General features: G+C 32.3%; 1 protein-coding gene and 1 pseudogene across 1 annotated transcript; both read right to left on the bottom strand.

The window, feature by feature from the left end:
- Positions 1 to 1,865: 1,865 nt before the first annotated feature.
- Positions 1,866 to 3,856, bottom strand: LOC105165516 (polyphenol oxidase I, chloroplastic pseudogene; annotated as a pseudogene).
- A 7,642-nt stretch (positions 3,857 to 11,498) lies between these two features.
- Positions 11,499 to 13,525, bottom strand: LOC105165515 (polyphenol oxidase I, chloroplastic). Its single transcript, XM_011084554.3, has one exon. The coding sequence runs from the start codon at positions 13,491 to 13,493 to the stop codon at positions 11,736 to 11,738; it is 1,758 nt and encodes a 585-aa protein (XP_011082856.2). The 5' UTR covers positions 13,494 to 13,525; the 3' UTR covers positions 11,499 to 11,735.
- Positions 13,526 to 16,764: the final 3,239 nt, after the last annotated feature.

Raw genomic sequence — 16,764 nt, forward strand, 5'->3', positions numbered from 1 at the left:
TAAATTTTGGTATTCAAAAGTTGGTATAACAAAAGGTTCTCTTTTATAATAATACTAGTTGTCATGACATGCAGTTTTATGCAAACATATAAAAAAAAATCTTAGTATGAGATGGTAAAAAAAATTGTGAAAAGAATAAATTATAATTAGGGTTAAATAAAGTTACAACTCTTGAAGTATTCGTCCCACATCAATTACCCATATAAAGTATTAAAACCTTCAAAAAAAAAATCCCCACCTTTATAAATTTGAAAAGTCTATTTTACCCTTACAAAAATTGCTTTGCTTAAAAAATTAAAGAGATTTTTAGAACGTCAAAATCGCTTTTGTCTAATTCTAGTTTCACTTCTTCATCGAGCTCTTTTTATATCTTGAAGTACTTGTTGCTCATTTTATCTTACTTGTTTTTCAAATCAAGTTAAAATAAATTTATACATGTATAAAATTATCATATTTATTTAATTATCATATATATATACATATATAAATTATATTAATTCCATAGTTTTTTATTAGTTCATTAGCTCTTTTGATTTTATTAATTGTATATTTGTTTAAGTAAATATATATGCATGTATTAAAAATTATTTTTAGTTTAGTTTTACAAGCAAGTGAAACTAAAAATGAACTCCAAGTATTTTAGAATTACAAAAATATAAAGAGCTTGATGTATAAGTTTATTGTGCATGTACAATTAATTTTAGTAATCCTAAAAAATATTTGGATCTCATTTTATTTTAGTTTCACTTGCTTGTAAAATCAAATTAAAAATAAACCTATGCATACATATATATATATATATTTACTTAAATAGGTATACAATTAATAAAATAAAAAAATGTCAATGAACTAATAAAAAAATATAGAATTAATATATATTTATATATATAATTATTATATAAATGTGGTAATTTTATGCATGCTTAAGTTTATTTTTAATTTGATTTGATAAACAAGTAAAACTAAAATAAAAGGAGCCACAAGTACTTTAGAATTACAAAATAAAAGGAGTTCAATGAACAAGTAAAACTAGAATTAGACAAATGATGATTTTTACAATTTAAAAATCTCTTTATTTTTTTTTCACAAAGTAATTTTTGTACGGGTAAAAAATACTTTTCAAACTTAAAATGTAAAGGTTGGGGGGGGGGGAGGGTGAAGGTTTTAAACTTTTAATACTTTAGGATAATAACTGTATTTAACCCTTATATTTATAATTATAATAAATGTGAAGAAGTAAGGTGAGAGAGAAACGTGCAATAGTTGATAGTTAATTGAAAAAGAAAATATACTTGTAAGATTACTAGAAAATATTGAAATTACTAATTTCACCAAAAAATTTTAAAGAAAAAAATAGAATAAAAGATAAATTTGAATATTTAAAAATTAGTACGACAAAAAATTTACTTTTATAACAGGATAGATTTAGATTTTAGAAACGTATTACTTAAGTTAATTCTTTTCCTAAGGCACTCACCATGCAATTCTATTTTGATTGGTTTTTATATTTTTGTAAATTTTTAACGATCGATCTTACAATTAAATAATTGATAAGAATGATTTATTTGTCTTAATTGATTTCTCAATAACAGTTTAAATACTTCAATCCTTTCTTTTCTTAATGACAACTTATAATTTGAAAAAAAAAGAAAAAAACCTTTTAATTTGTGAGAGAGTTTAAAAGTTTTAGAGGAAAGATTAATTTACTTTACTAATATACTTGAAAAAGTTGAATCATGACATCTGCAAGTCTTTTCAGGAAAAGACGATGGATCAAAATCCTGCCGGGCAGAAGCCTTGAATACTTTTCTTAGTAGGAATCCACCACATTCTAACATGAATTTGAAGGCGAATAGTAGATAAAATTGATCAAACTCATCAATTTATTTCGAAATTTAGAAAGCACGATCACATTCCCCGGGGCAGATGATCAACAAACTTACAAGGATTAACTAAACCAAACCATAACACAGGATTTCATGCAGGAAATCTTTATTCACACAAATTCATCTTGACAGACCGGGAGTGCACACCAGATAATAGCCAAAATAGCAAGGCTCCTCGGATTGACCAACTGGATTTGATTAGTTGTCTGACGGATTCTCAATGATCTTGATACCACCAATAGTAACGCCGGGCCCCTGATGCCTGGGAACCAGCGTTACCACAATGCTGTCATCGTCGCTGATATCCATGTCGTCGTAAAGTTCCGTCAGCTTCATCCTGATGGTGCTCGTGGCGGTTTTGTTGGGGGTTTTGTGTGGCACCTGAGCGTACGTCCCAAGGTATGCCGCCTTGTCGAGCTCGGTGGCGTTGTCGTCCTCATCGTTCACGAAAACATCGAACTTAAGGAACTTCGTTGTATCGACTGTTATGTTTTCCAGCACCAGCAACTCGTCGGCTTTGCCCTTCTTTGTTTTGTCGACTTGGAAGCGGACAACTTTGTCAAGATTCAGAGGGAACAGGGTGGAGGCCTTCGGGGCAGTACTGCTCGTTCTAAGGACCTTGGCCTTGGCCGTCTGCCGCGGAGGTCTGTAGTCCAGCCACGGCAGGTCGATTCTTTCGAAATCATATCCCATTCTCAGGTTATCCAAACAGTCCTTGACAGTGACGCGCACGAGCTGAGCATTCTCATCGTAGAACAAGAAGGCAGCGTTGAGGAAATCAGGGTCAGTAATCCTCTTGTCCGGGACTTTGTTGCTGGGCAAGAAATATTGCCACAATGTCCACATGCGGTCCACATTAGCGTGGTGGCAGTAAAACAACGGGTCCCGACCTGCCGAGTAGAAGTTCCCCAAGTCCTCGCGGGTGGGCTGGTTCGGATCTCCAACCCAGATATGAACAGATGTGTGAGATCCACGTTCAGAGGATCCGCCACCTTTAGGTTTGCCGCCTTCGCGGAGAGGCTGCCCCATGAAGTCATAGACGTTTGCGTTAACACGAATCATCTCACTGTACATAATGGTAAGGTTATTGGCCACCAACTGAAGCGGGTCAGTGACTTGGGTGTTTCCAAGATCCACCACGGCGGGCGGGAGGCTGGCAGGGTCTCGCTTTTCGTCATAGAGAGCGGACCTAGGATCCACGAACATGGGCGGCATGGTCATGCCCTTAGGATTGTCCCAGTTCCAAAATGGCAAGGCGAAAGTGGGATCACCAATCAATTTCCCCAAGATCCTCTCGTAGAAATAGAGGTACCATCTGTGGAAAGGGAAGAAAAGCCAAGATTCGTGGACTTGAAGGTCCAGCGTGCCCTGTCCCGGCTGGTCATAAGCGCCATTGCAGTAAGCACAGTGAATATTAGCCTGCTGTAGGAAATTACGTGGGTCGTCTTGTGGCAGACGTTTCATCCGATCTATGGCCATGTTGTACTTGAATATGTATTCAGGGGAAACCCTATGAGCAGATGGCCTGATTTTCATCTGGAAAACAGGGGGAAGCTTATAATCAATGATTCTTTGAGTAACCGGGGGGCAACAACTGAACTCTACAGGTTTCTGGTTCGCGGCGTTTGTAGCAACGCCACACTTGTCCAGCTCCGGCGGTTGTATGGGATTTGCGGAGGCCCCCGGAGTGGAAACCAGGTTGGTTGCACCGTACAGGCCGCCTAAACCAAGAAGCATGTTCCTCCTGTCGACCTTCCCCTGGGGAGTGTCATCGACGGAGTCGTTTTTGTTTGGGGCGGTGGCGCAAGAAACCTGGAGACGGGGGCTGCGCTTTGCATGGGTGAGGAAATGTGATGGCTTCGCAAAGAGAGGCTGGGAAGAGGGAAGAGGAAGGGTGGCGGAGATAGTGGTGGCGCAGGGAAGATGAGAAGATGCCATGGCGAGTGGCTTTCTGGTGTGGTTTCTGCTGTGATGGGGTGCCCAATTTATAGAGGGATGGTGGAGAGCTGGAAGGCATTTTTCCGTTCATATTTTTTATTTTTTGAATTTTTGTTATATTTTACATGTCTACAAAAGATGAAAATACTGACATTATTTATAGTACGGGTCGAGGAGTGTCTATAATTGTGTTTCTGAACGTTTTTCTTTTCGGACTTTCAGACAAAAGATTTTTCTTTTGACGGATGAATGCAAAAGTGGAAAAGAAAAACAAATGTAGGTGATATTTTTTTTTTTTAAAGTTAGATTTAATTGAATCAAATCAATTATAAAATAAATATAATAAATTTATTATGTGATTGGAATTATTTTATTTGAATTATACATTAATTATATTGTAAAAATATGACTTATTATATTATTAATTTAAATTTAATAAAACTTGATTTGAGTTAAAATTTTGGAGATGCATGTTCTAGATTGGCGAGGGGAATGGATTGAAGCAGTAGGGGATTAGATTGAATTCCAATAGACATTAAGTAACATTGTTACAATTGATTCAAATTATATATCCCTAGTTGAATAATGGAATTATTATTGTTTCTTATTGACATTTTTGGCAAGGGATAATTATATTCTCTTACCCTAAGATTTGGTCTAATTATATGTAAATTTATTGTGATTTGAGAAATTACATTTAATTAACACTCCTGAGATTTATTAGACCTGTTATAAATCATTAATAAGTCAACTGAGGGTAAATATAGATTTTTTTTGTTAATATCAGCAAATTCGATAAATTTTAACCAACGAATGAACTTATTTGTTAGATGAAAACAAACTTCAGGAATGTTAGATGTAATTTTTCAAACCACAAAAAATCTACATGTAGTTATAATCCTTTGTGTTAATGTTGTGTCTATAGTTCTCAGTCCCATTTCAAATTTGATTTAAGCAAACTAGGCAATGAGTGTAAGATATTTATGTGTGACTTATCATTTCTGTAAATTATATATAAAATATAATATATATATATATATATATTATACTTGTGATATAATTCATTAAAATTCAAAAGGCAAATTCAATATAAGCTAGACTTCCCACAATTATTGTGCATGGAAAAGTGTCGGAAATAAGTATTACACTATTACTAGCTCAAATAACAACATGCAAATTGGATCCAAATTAACAAAGTGAAAAATGCACAATTAAAAAAAATTACTACTACAATGTATTTAATGGCTATACACTATAAATTATGGTAAATAAATATTATTAATTATATTAATTCAAATGGATGAAAAAAAAATAATTTACTTTCTATGAAAAATAGTTTTGTTATGTCATATATATATTTTAATCATACTCGTAAAAATTACCATTAGTAATCATTGCATCATTGTGATCAATAATTATTTATAGTTAATTATAGCAATTATCCATAATTAAATATTATATTTCGTCTATGATGAGAATTATAATTATAAGGTTTTATCATGAGAAAAAGGATTGATTTTATTTTCTTTTAAGTTTTTAGGATCTATTCTGAATTATTGAATAAAATCCTTTTAGACTGATTTGCCATTAAACAAGTTGAGAATTTCAACTTTTTTAAATTCTAATTCGGATCAAGTTAAGGTCATAAACAGTTCATGAGAGGAAGTGGATTAATTTGGGAACACGGCGGAAACGCGGTAAGGTGAAAATTAAAAGTAATAACGAAGTTCAAGAGGTGTACCTTTGAACATTCTCATGCTATCGATACATTAAAATTCAAAGATAATATTAGGTTATGGAGAAAGGGGGGAAAAATAGAGCAATAAATAAAAGAGAATACTTTTTCGATTTTTCACCTCTGATTGTCTATACATATTGCTCTTCTTTCAACGTTTGTCCGTGCAAGTTCCAATATAGAAATTTTCCAAAAGTGTCCATACTACATTGGGAATATGAAATTTATTCTCGTACTAGCACAAATTCGAGAAGAGGGATCGAAAAAACTACACTATTGTTTAGTGTATTTTTCGATCTACCAAGAAGAACAAGAAAGATGGAGAGGGATGTGTGTGGGGTGGACAAAATCAGCACTTAGGTGAGGCATAAATCGACTAGGTGAGTTTTGAGTGTTGGAAGAGTTGGAAGGAAGTCGGGAGCAAAAAGAGGGAAGACCTAGTCAACTAGGTTATTTCTCTATCTCCGTCAACTTTCTATAAACTCTTCTCTCCCACTCAGATTCAAAAATCACCCCCAAAATTAAACCTTAGCAACCATTTTTACTCTCTAAGTTGGCCTAGATAAGGTTAACATGGGCTAAGCTTGGTGCATTTGGACAGAGCTCGATTAATTTATCCCAACAAATTAAATTTAGCCTAATAACTAATTCTGTTGCACCTATTTTTGAATCTAATTAAATAAAATACCCAACAAATATAGTTTAAATGAATATTTAATCCAATCAAATATACACAAGCAAAGAACGCACTTAATTAATTAAATGAGTTCAATTTAGTTAATTAATTAAATGAGTTCAATTTAGTTAATTAATTAAATGAGTTCAATTTAGTTAATTAATTACATGAGTTCAATTTACTTAATTAATTAAGTCTAATCAATCATAATTAGTCCAACTAATTATTTTTAGCTCAATTCTAATTAATGAATCCACTAATTAATTGTGCAAACCTCTTAAATTAATTCAATTAATTTAAAAGGTCAAATTCAAAATTCAATTAATCTCATTAACTAAATTTGGGTCATCCATCCAATGGGTGACTCCACATAAATGATCCAATCATTTATGTTGTCCAAAAATTAATTTAATTCTTTTCAGAATTAATTCCACCACTTTTCACTGATTTGTGTGTGACTCTTAGGTAAACCTGAGTATGTTATTACACAATTCATTAAACACAGTTAATTAATTATTTTTAATTAATTTATAATTAGAAATAGCCTATTACCATGGGTGATTGTCTAGCAACAGTACAGACACTGGGTGAATATTGGCGTGAACATTTAGGCTCCGATTTTCATATGGGTATGGTCCTACTATCAAATGTTTCCTGCCTTAGTCTAGAACATGGAATTGAGCATCAATTTTCATTCTTGACTAGGCATCTATGCTTCATCCTTGAAATGTATTTACGCTACTGATCGTCGTAGTAAATCCCTTCCCACTCAATCAATTATTATGGCCATAAACTGACCAGAGATAGATTTTTTCTTGGAATCCACCGTCCTCGCTATATACTCCGACTGCATTGGATAAAGTTTATGATAACCATATCTCACGACATCACCACTCGCCAGATCCAAAATATAGTCTTCTTATGCACATAATTGCCATGATTTCTCAAATTTGAGGACTAATATCATCCTATCAGGACCGAATATACCAATCATACTGTCCAAGTCCTCAAGTCTTTCATATGATGGTTTCTCTACATCAGTTCAGTCAATCCACTGCATTTCCAATTAATACACTAAATACGATTGAAAAGGGGCGGCAGAGATGGTGGTGGCGCAGGGAAGATGAGAAGATGCCGTGGCGAATGGGTTTCTTGTGTGGTTCATACTGTGATGGGTTGCCCAATTTATAGTGGAAAATTGGAACACATTTTTCCGTCCAGATGCTTTACTTTTGAATAAGTTCTATTTATATATTTTATTAAAAAATATATAAAATTGTAATTTCAATTTACAAAACAAGATTCCAACTGACACTATTCTTCGGCATGCCTATAATTGTGTTTCTGAAAATCGGTTAAGTCTTCGGACTTTCACACAGCAATTTTCTCATTGATGGATAAATCCATGTGACTGCAAAAGAGAAACGGCATTATTACAATTGAGAAATTCAAATTATCCCTGATTGAATAATGAAATATATATATATATATATATATTTATTAATTAATATTGTGCGTCTAGTTTTTACTCATATTTTAAGTTTGCTCAAATCGTCAATCACACAATAAGTATAACATATTTGTTATGTGATTGGTATTTTTTATTTTTTTAAATTATATACCAATCACATGACAAATATATTACACTTATTTTATAATTCGTTTAAGTTTAACCATGAAATCCACTCTAAGCTACAATAGTCCCATAATTTATTGGTTCCGCTTGGAAAAGAGTTGGGAAATAGAATGTTGCACTATTACTAGCTCGAATAACAACATGAAAATCGGATTCATTCATGTAAAGTATTTGACGGGGGAGAAATATTAAATAAATTAAAAATTAAAAGCACTATAAATACCAACAAGTCCATCTATTTGAATTCTAAATCTATAAGAAATGAGAATATAACTGGGAAAGCAGGCAGTAAGTAGGAACCTTCTTTAATAAGCAATTATTGTACCCTACCCACCCTCTCTTTTTGAAACAAAATGGACAGAGGCACGAGCATTTGATTGAGCCTATCTCGTGGAAAACGCTATCACAGTGTTTGGATTCGTTTTTTTTTTAGTGTTTTATTGTGATTTGTGGAGATAGAAAGAGAAAAATAAAGATAAATAAGTATGTATTAGAGATAGTATGCATATTTGAATTTATTTTTTTATATAATTTAAAATAAGTATTGTATGTTTAAAGTTGTGTTTTGAGAGACAAAAATTACTATTCATTGTCAAATCATGTCTTTTTTATATATATTTATGTATATGTGTGTGTATATATATATGTATGTATTTATGCCAAAATAGTTGGATAATGACAAATATTAGATATGTTTTGACTCGTCTCGAAAATAATTTGAAAATAAAAATAAACATAGTGTATATGTTTCGGAATAAGATAAGACATATTTAATGTTTATTTTGTATTTTTACACCTTATTTGTATATTTTTTATATACACTTATATATATAATATAAAGGAGACATGATTTGACTATTAACAGTAATTTTGGTCTCCTAAATCTCAACATCAAACCTACACCACTGATTTTAAATATTTTAAATTAACTCAAAATACAAATTCAAACATAGTATCTATCTTCAACACATCCACTTATTTATCTTTGTTTTTTTCTCTCTTTCTCCAAAACACTCAACACACAAATCTAAATATTATGCTAATCTTTAATTTAAGTTTATTGCACCCACTGATGTGTCATTATTACATCGTCATTTTTGTTATTTCTATATATATATATATATATATATGTCTAATAAATACATTTTTTTGTTACTCGAAATTCATTAAATTTATTGATATCAAAAAAAAAATTAAATAAAAATTTATATTTAATCTTGATTGATTTAAAATTGATTTATTGTATGTGAACGGTGAATTTACGTAAAAGAGTGATATTAATTGGTTCATTGTTGAACAAGTACTCGTTCGTCCAATCCCCAATAAAATTGTGAAAAAAGTCTGATATTTCCAGATGAAGAAGTAAGTACAGTCAAAATCTGGGATGGCGAGTCCACACTTGCTTTTTTAAAGACTTTCCCCTGTAAGGTCTTTTCTTATCTCTTTTATCCACATTTTTCGGGGACCTTTTTTATTTGTAGGATAATTACGTTTAAACTTTCTTTAAAAATATAAAAATTATATATATATATATATTTTAAAAAATTTAAAATTATATTTACATTTCCTTCAAAAATTCATCATCTATACTAACTTCTTTTTATTAGAATTTAAATGAAAAATACTGACATTGGCAAAAGAAATTTACATATTTTCCCCCTCATGCATGTAGCATTCTTATGTAATAAGTTTGTACTTATAAAGTAACTATATATATATATATATTATATTTATCCTCTTATAAGTATAAAAATCTACATAGGGCTGTTAAATGATGAGTAAAATTGAAAACTTTTGTAATTTTTTGCTAATATCATTATTTTAGTGTGAACCCTAATAGAATGAGTTCAGGTGCAAACAAAAAATTTTCAAATGGGATGTAAGTGTAATTTTAATTTTTGTTTTAAAAAAAGGTGTAATTTGACATTTTTGAGGTATATTATGCTTAAAAAAAGATTATTTCTTACATTATAAATAATTATGATTTAAAAATTATAGAAGAAGTAGCTCGAGCCAAAGGCGAGAGCGAGGCCCCCGCTGGACGGGGAGAAGGGAAAGGGGGTTTGTGGGCTTTCCCAAGTCATAAATCACGACGATTCTTCCTTCTATCTTGGTCTTTCTTCCAAGAAGCAACTTCCTTATTAGGGGGCTCTCCCATACAAATCAATATTATGTACCACGATCATTCAAAATTAATGTAAAAACTTAAATTTCATTCATTCTTTTTCTATTAATGTCAGCATATTCTATGAATTTGAATGACGAAATGATCTATTTGTTTGACAGAAACAAATATAAGGGATTTTAGATGTGACTTTTCAAATTAAAAAATGTCTACATATAATTATACTAAATTTTTAAAAAGACAACATAATTATTTTTTATCATTATTTGATCAAAAATTATATTTGTATCTTTAATATTTGTTCCGTTCTACGTTTACCTCTATTCATAAGGTTTTAGCAAAAAGTTCAAGCGTACTTTCATTTTTGCCTTCCTATTTGGAAATTTCTGTTCACATGATTTATGACTAGTTTTGAGAGCAAATGCTCTCCGAACTTATTGACTATGTCTGATTACAATCACCGAAAAAATTATAATTGGTGTATGATTTAAGATTCGATCAAATTTAATTCGTATAAAAAGAATTTCTTATTTAATTGCGGATTGAATTTGTTATTTTGATTCATGTGGACTCATCTGTTGTAATTAATATATGCACAGTATGTGTATACAAATTATATCATTTATTTTATTTAGATAAAAAACTATAACATAATGTACATATATATCAAATAAAATAAAAAATACGATTAAATTTTTGAATAGAAACACTATAAGAAAATAGCTTGATAGCAACGAAAAAAATTAGCATCGAATTAATTAGCAAGTAAAATTCTCGTTGATAAACCACATTATAATTTAATACAAGAACTTACTTGCTAATATTTAGCAATGAAAGTTTACTTGCTAACGAATTATTTACAGAATATATTAAATAGCGTCTATTAGTGACGAAAATTTTATTTACTAATTAGCTCAATGCGAATTTTAGCATTAATTTTTTTTTTTTGTAACTATTGAGTTATTTTCTTGTAGTGAAAATTCAGTTTGCTTTAATTGAAAAATAGTGCCTCATTTGATCTCTATATAGTCAAGCACTAGAAAAAAAAAAATTATTATTAGTTACAATACTAGTGCCTATGGCTAAAAATTATGGTAAATAACTACTATTAATTTTAGTAAAATAAAACTAGCACAAAAAGCTTTTCCATCATGAAAAAATTATTTGCCACGACTAAGAATCATGGTAAAAATATTTGTCATGATTTTTGGCCATGACAAGTATTTTAGTCACTCTTACAAAAACCACGGTAAAAAATTATTATATAACCGTGATGAATAATTATTGCTACGATTATTTGTTATTAATTATGGTAATTTAACTATGTTATAATTCTTGTAGCGACGTAACTATCCGATCTACAAAATCAGCATTTTAATTAAAAAATGATGGAAAATCAAACAAAAGTTTCCAGTATGATTAATTAAATAAGAAAGATATGTTAGAATATTCAAAAGATGAGACTGTAACGCGGGAAAGGGAACTAAATTAATACTCATATATTAGAAAAAAAAACAAAACAGGCAACTTTTATTCCAAATCCAGGAAGAAAAATAAGCGAGAGGAAACACAGATCACAACCTTATTATTACAAGGAAGGAAACAGCATGATATGATGATCCGGCCCACCTGGAGATAATTCATCTTCTTTCAAGCATCAGACACAAAATCAAACATTCGAAACACCAAGATCAGGACCAACTCACGACAATTCGACGAATGTTGCTTAAACCTGGAGATTAGCTTGTCTTGGGGGGAGCAGGTGTCGGATTCTCGATGATCTTGATACCACCAATGGTGACTCCAGGGCCCTGATGCCTGGGCACCAATGTCACCAGAATGGTATCATCATCAGCCACGTCCATGTCGTCGTATAAATCCGTCAGTTTCAACCTGATCGAGGTCGTTGCACTTTTGTTCGCCGTTTTGTGCGGCACCTGCGCATAGGTTCCGACGTAGGCTGCTTTGTCGAGCTCGGTGATGTTGTCGTCTTCGTCGTTAATGAACACATCAAACTTGAGGAATTTCGTCGTGTCGACTTGAATGTTTTCCAGCAGCAGCAGCTCGTCGGCTTTCCCCTTCTTGGTCTTGGGAACCAGGACCCTCACAATTTTGTCCAATGTGAGTGGGAATATAGTTTCCGCCTTTGGAGCACTCTTTCCAGCTCTCGTGACCCTGGCAGCCACCGTCTGTGGTGGAGGCCTGTAGTCTAGCCACGGGAGGTCGATTCTCTCGAAATCGTATCCCATTCTCAGGTTATCCAAACAGTCCTTGACAGTGACGCGCACGAGCTGAGCATTCTCATCGTAGAACAAGAAGGCAGCGTTGAGGAAATCAGGGTCAGTAATCCTCTTGTCCGGGACTGTTTTGCTGGGCAAGAAGTATTGCCACAATGACCACATGCGGTCCACATTAGCGTGGTGGCAGTAGAACAACGGGTCTCTACCCGCCGAGTAGAAGTTCCCCAAGTCCTCGCCGCTGGGCTGGCTCGGGTCTCCAACCCACACATGGACAGCGGTGTGAGATCCACGTTCAGAGGCTCCGGGGCCAGGGTTGACTGGTGTCCCTTCGCGGTAAGGCTGCCCCATGAAGTCGTAGACATCTGAGTTTCCACGGATCATCTCATTGTACATAATGGTAAGGTTATTGGCCACCACCTGAAGTGGGTCAGGGTTTCTGGTCATACCAAGATCCACCACCGCAGGTGGCATGTTGGCCTGGTTTCGCTTTTCATCATACAGAGCGGACTTAGGATCCACGAAGATGGGCGGGATAGTCATACCCTTAGGATTGTCCCAGTTCCAGAAAGGCAAGGCGAAAGTGGGGTCGCCAATCAATTTCCCCAAGATCCTCTCGTAGAAATAGAGGTACCATCTGTGGAAAGGGAAGAAAAGCCAGGAATTGTGAACCTGTAGGTCCAGAGTGCCCTGTCCGGGCTGGTCATAAGCACCATTGCAATAAGCACAGTGAATATTAGCCTGCTGCATGAAACTACGTGGATCTTCCTTAGGCAGGCGCTTCATGCGATCGATAGCCATGTTATACTTGAAGATGTATTCAGGGGATACTCTATGAGCAGACGGCCTGATTTTCATCTGGAAAACCGGGGGAAGCCTGTAATCAACGATGTTCTGTGAAAGCGGGGGGCAGCAGTTGATATCCAGCTGGGTATTGTTGTTCAGGTTTGTAGCAGTACCGCACTTGTCGATCTCCGGCGGTTTAATGGGATTGGCGGAGGCCCCGGGAGCAGAAACCAGGTTGCTTGCTCCGTAGAGGCCGCCCAAACCGAGAAGCATGTTCCTCCTGTCGACCTTCCCCTGGGAAGTTTCGACGTTTCGGGAGGAGTCGTTTTGGTTCTCGGTGGCGCAAGAAACCTGTAGGCGGTGGCCGCGCTTTGCATGGGTGATGAAATGTGATGGCTTAGCAAAAACAGGGCGAGAAGAAGAGCGGGTTTGGGAGGACGGGGTAGTGGCGCATGGAAGGTGAAGAGAAGCCATGGCTGCCTGCTAGAACTGCTCCAGGGTAGCTGTATTTATAATCGATCATAAATAGGAAAAGCAATAATCATTTAAAAAAAAAAAATTACGATAAGGAGAGTGGGTAGAACTATAGTGGTTGGCTGGTGGGCAATAAAAAAAATATATAAAATTAGAATGCTGGTAGCTTCGCTAGAACAACTTTTTTGATGAAGGGTTAGGTGGAAATTAAATAATAAACATGATTTCAACTTTGTTGTAAGTCATCGTGGCTAAGGTCATTATATTAATACATCTAGATTAATAATCAATTTGACTATTTCTATTTAAAAGGTCACGTGAATATTGATGCTTATTGTACTCGTCCTATATTTAATTAATTATTTTATTTTGAATTTAAATTAGATATTTACTTCACTATCAAAAAATTATCTGATATAGCCGAATTATACTATTACACCCCTAAAATAGGATGAATTATCAAGTATTATCTAGGACCTGATGAACTACTAGTCGATCATTGTTGTTTGAATAAGACCAATATAGCAACGATAAAAAGTTATCGATAAATGCTAATTAATGAGATATTATAGTTGATTTAATTCGATATTTTTCCGTAGGGTTTGGTTTCGGGCAGCCTCTACGGTCTCTAGTTTTAGTCTTTAGATGTTTTTAAATGAAATTTAGATTTTGTCCTTTGGAGTTTCTTAGGTTTTGTGATGCGATTTGACATTTCTGTTTTGCTCGCAAAATATAAATGAATAAATAATATTTAAATTTATAGTTTCATTTACAAAAGTGATTTTTGTAGCAAAAGTTAAAAGTTGTAATAAAATAAAAAATGGGTAGTGTTTGTAAAAAAAGTAAAAACAGACAAAAGCTAAATTTGATAGTGGTTGGAAAAAAATCACTTTTAAAATAAATTTAATTGATTAAAGACTATTTTGTCCCCGTTTATTAAAAAGACAATTATATTTTCATTTGTTGTTTGTCAATAATAATAAATTTTCATAAAAAATTAATTTTATTTTATATACATCATATTAATTTTTTTTTAAAAATTAATAGAAAAAGTGAATGTTTAATTTAATAATGCTTCCACTAAGTAATATAATTATTGATTCATACACAATAATTAAACTGGCATGAATACAAAACAAAAAAAATTATTTTATTAATTAGTCATTGCCATTGAATTTATATTTTTTAATAATAAAGGAATAATATAATTAGATGACATAGCAAATAAAATATTTAATATGTGAAGTGTAAATTTGATTTTTAAATTATTCGAATTATTTAAAATTTCAATATCAACTTCAAATATAAAATTTTTAAAATAAATTAAAAACTGTAAAATTGAATTAAAATTATTATATTGAGGTAAAGTAATAAAAAATAAAGTTGAATTTATTTACAAAAAAGCCAAAGCAGCTAAAGCACCCCCTAAGGTACTTCTAATTTTTGGCCTAAAAACGTGCAGTATTTTGCTTATTTTTATATTGCAATAATACATACAGAAAAATATAAACATAAATGTATATATATGACAAAGTGAAAATGATCTCATTTTCTTTCCCAAAATAAGAATTTTTTGGGTATATGGTCGAATTTAACTATTCTACTATATATCTATATATAACTGGTCATTCTCATTAGTAATGATACAAATAAAGTGATAATTTTTTATTTATTGTTATCTGATCATTATTATATATGTCTGATTAATTATTTATTAATAATGATTAATTTTAAGTATAATGATATGTGTGTTACTAATGATAGACCCGGCTGGAACCCTATCTGTAAGCCAAGAGAGCTATCCGACCCAATCATTCCATACTGCAAGGAGGGAATGGAGTAAGGGTCTATTGATCTATTCCGTTGGACTATCTAAGCTATGAGTTAGGAGCTAGATATTTCTTCTGAGTTATTGAGCTATTAAGTTCCCTCTTGATAGTCTTTTTCCTTCTATAAACAGTCCTTTCTGTTGCTTTATAGAGTCTTAAAGAGTAATGATCTTCTCTTAGGACTCCATGAGCTGCCATTAGTCGGTGGACCACAAACAGAATCAAAGTGGCAATTTATATATACATATATATATATATTTGTCCCTATAAGACTAAAAATTATTATAGATAATTATATTTACATCCTCTAATTATGGTTTGTGTTACAGAAATCACACCCTATCTTCTATGTAATTATAAGAACTATCCCTGACAGCCGAAAGCAAGAATAGTTTTGTAATAATATTGATGTTTTTGGTAAATACATGTAAATTTCTAAAAAAGGTAGACTTAATTTATGTGATCAGAACGTAAATAGAAAGTGTAAATATAATCATCCTAAATTATTATTGTGACAAAATACCAATTTTTATCACCTAATATAAGTACATAAGTAACAGTAACATCTATATTATTTGTGTGATATTCTTATCACCTGATATATGTACGTAAGTAACATCTAAACAGATTTGGATCGTATCTTCTCTTTTAATTAACATATACTTATAATATATATAAAAATTATGTTATTTATTTTATTTAAAAAATATTATACGCATGATATTTATATTATTAAGATTAAAAAATAAAAAATTCAATCAGCACGAAAATAGGATCACTCAAGTGATCAATAATAAATTTTAACCCATTTCGCTGTCAGAACTTGCACAAGTTGTCTTTCATAATTATTGATTCTCATCTATCAGAAGAAAATAATATATATTATATGTATAAATATAAAGAAAAAAGATTCAAATCTACTATAATATACTTAACTAATTAATGGCACAGTGGGGTTGTAATGTGGGTGTCAATTTATTGACTAGGCATGGCCCATCATGATTAATTACGGTTTTGATTTTTGCATATCACATTGTCGGATTTTGCATATTGACTTTAATACAAATACAGGTGACAGTAAACCCTTAGCTACTTTTTACATTGTTCGACTGATAACAACATTATTTTATAATATTGTTAGAGAATTGTACGTGTGAATCGGGATTTTTCTTTTTTAGTGTATAACTTATCCTCTGGGCTTTCGGGTTTATATATATAATATTAGTTGTTTACAACAAAAATTATATTTTAGTTCCACGTTATAGGGTGTATAGTACGTTTAATCCCATTGTTTACGGGCTTAAATTTATTCTATATTTAGGACTAAATATACTAAATTCATAAACTATTGAATCAAAAGTATAACTAAATTCATATATTGTGGGACTAAAAATATAATTTTACCATTAAAATACAAATAGTCTCTCACGGGTTTTTACTAT

Source organism: Sesamum indicum, linkage group LG12 (genome assembly GCF_026168435.1).
Source record: "Sesamum indicum cultivar Baizhima isolate 11 linkage group LG12, ASM2616843v1, whole genome shotgun sequence".
In the NCBI taxonomy this organism is placed as follows: Eukaryota; Viridiplantae; Streptophyta; class Magnoliopsida; order Lamiales; family Pedaliaceae; genus Sesamum; species Sesamum indicum.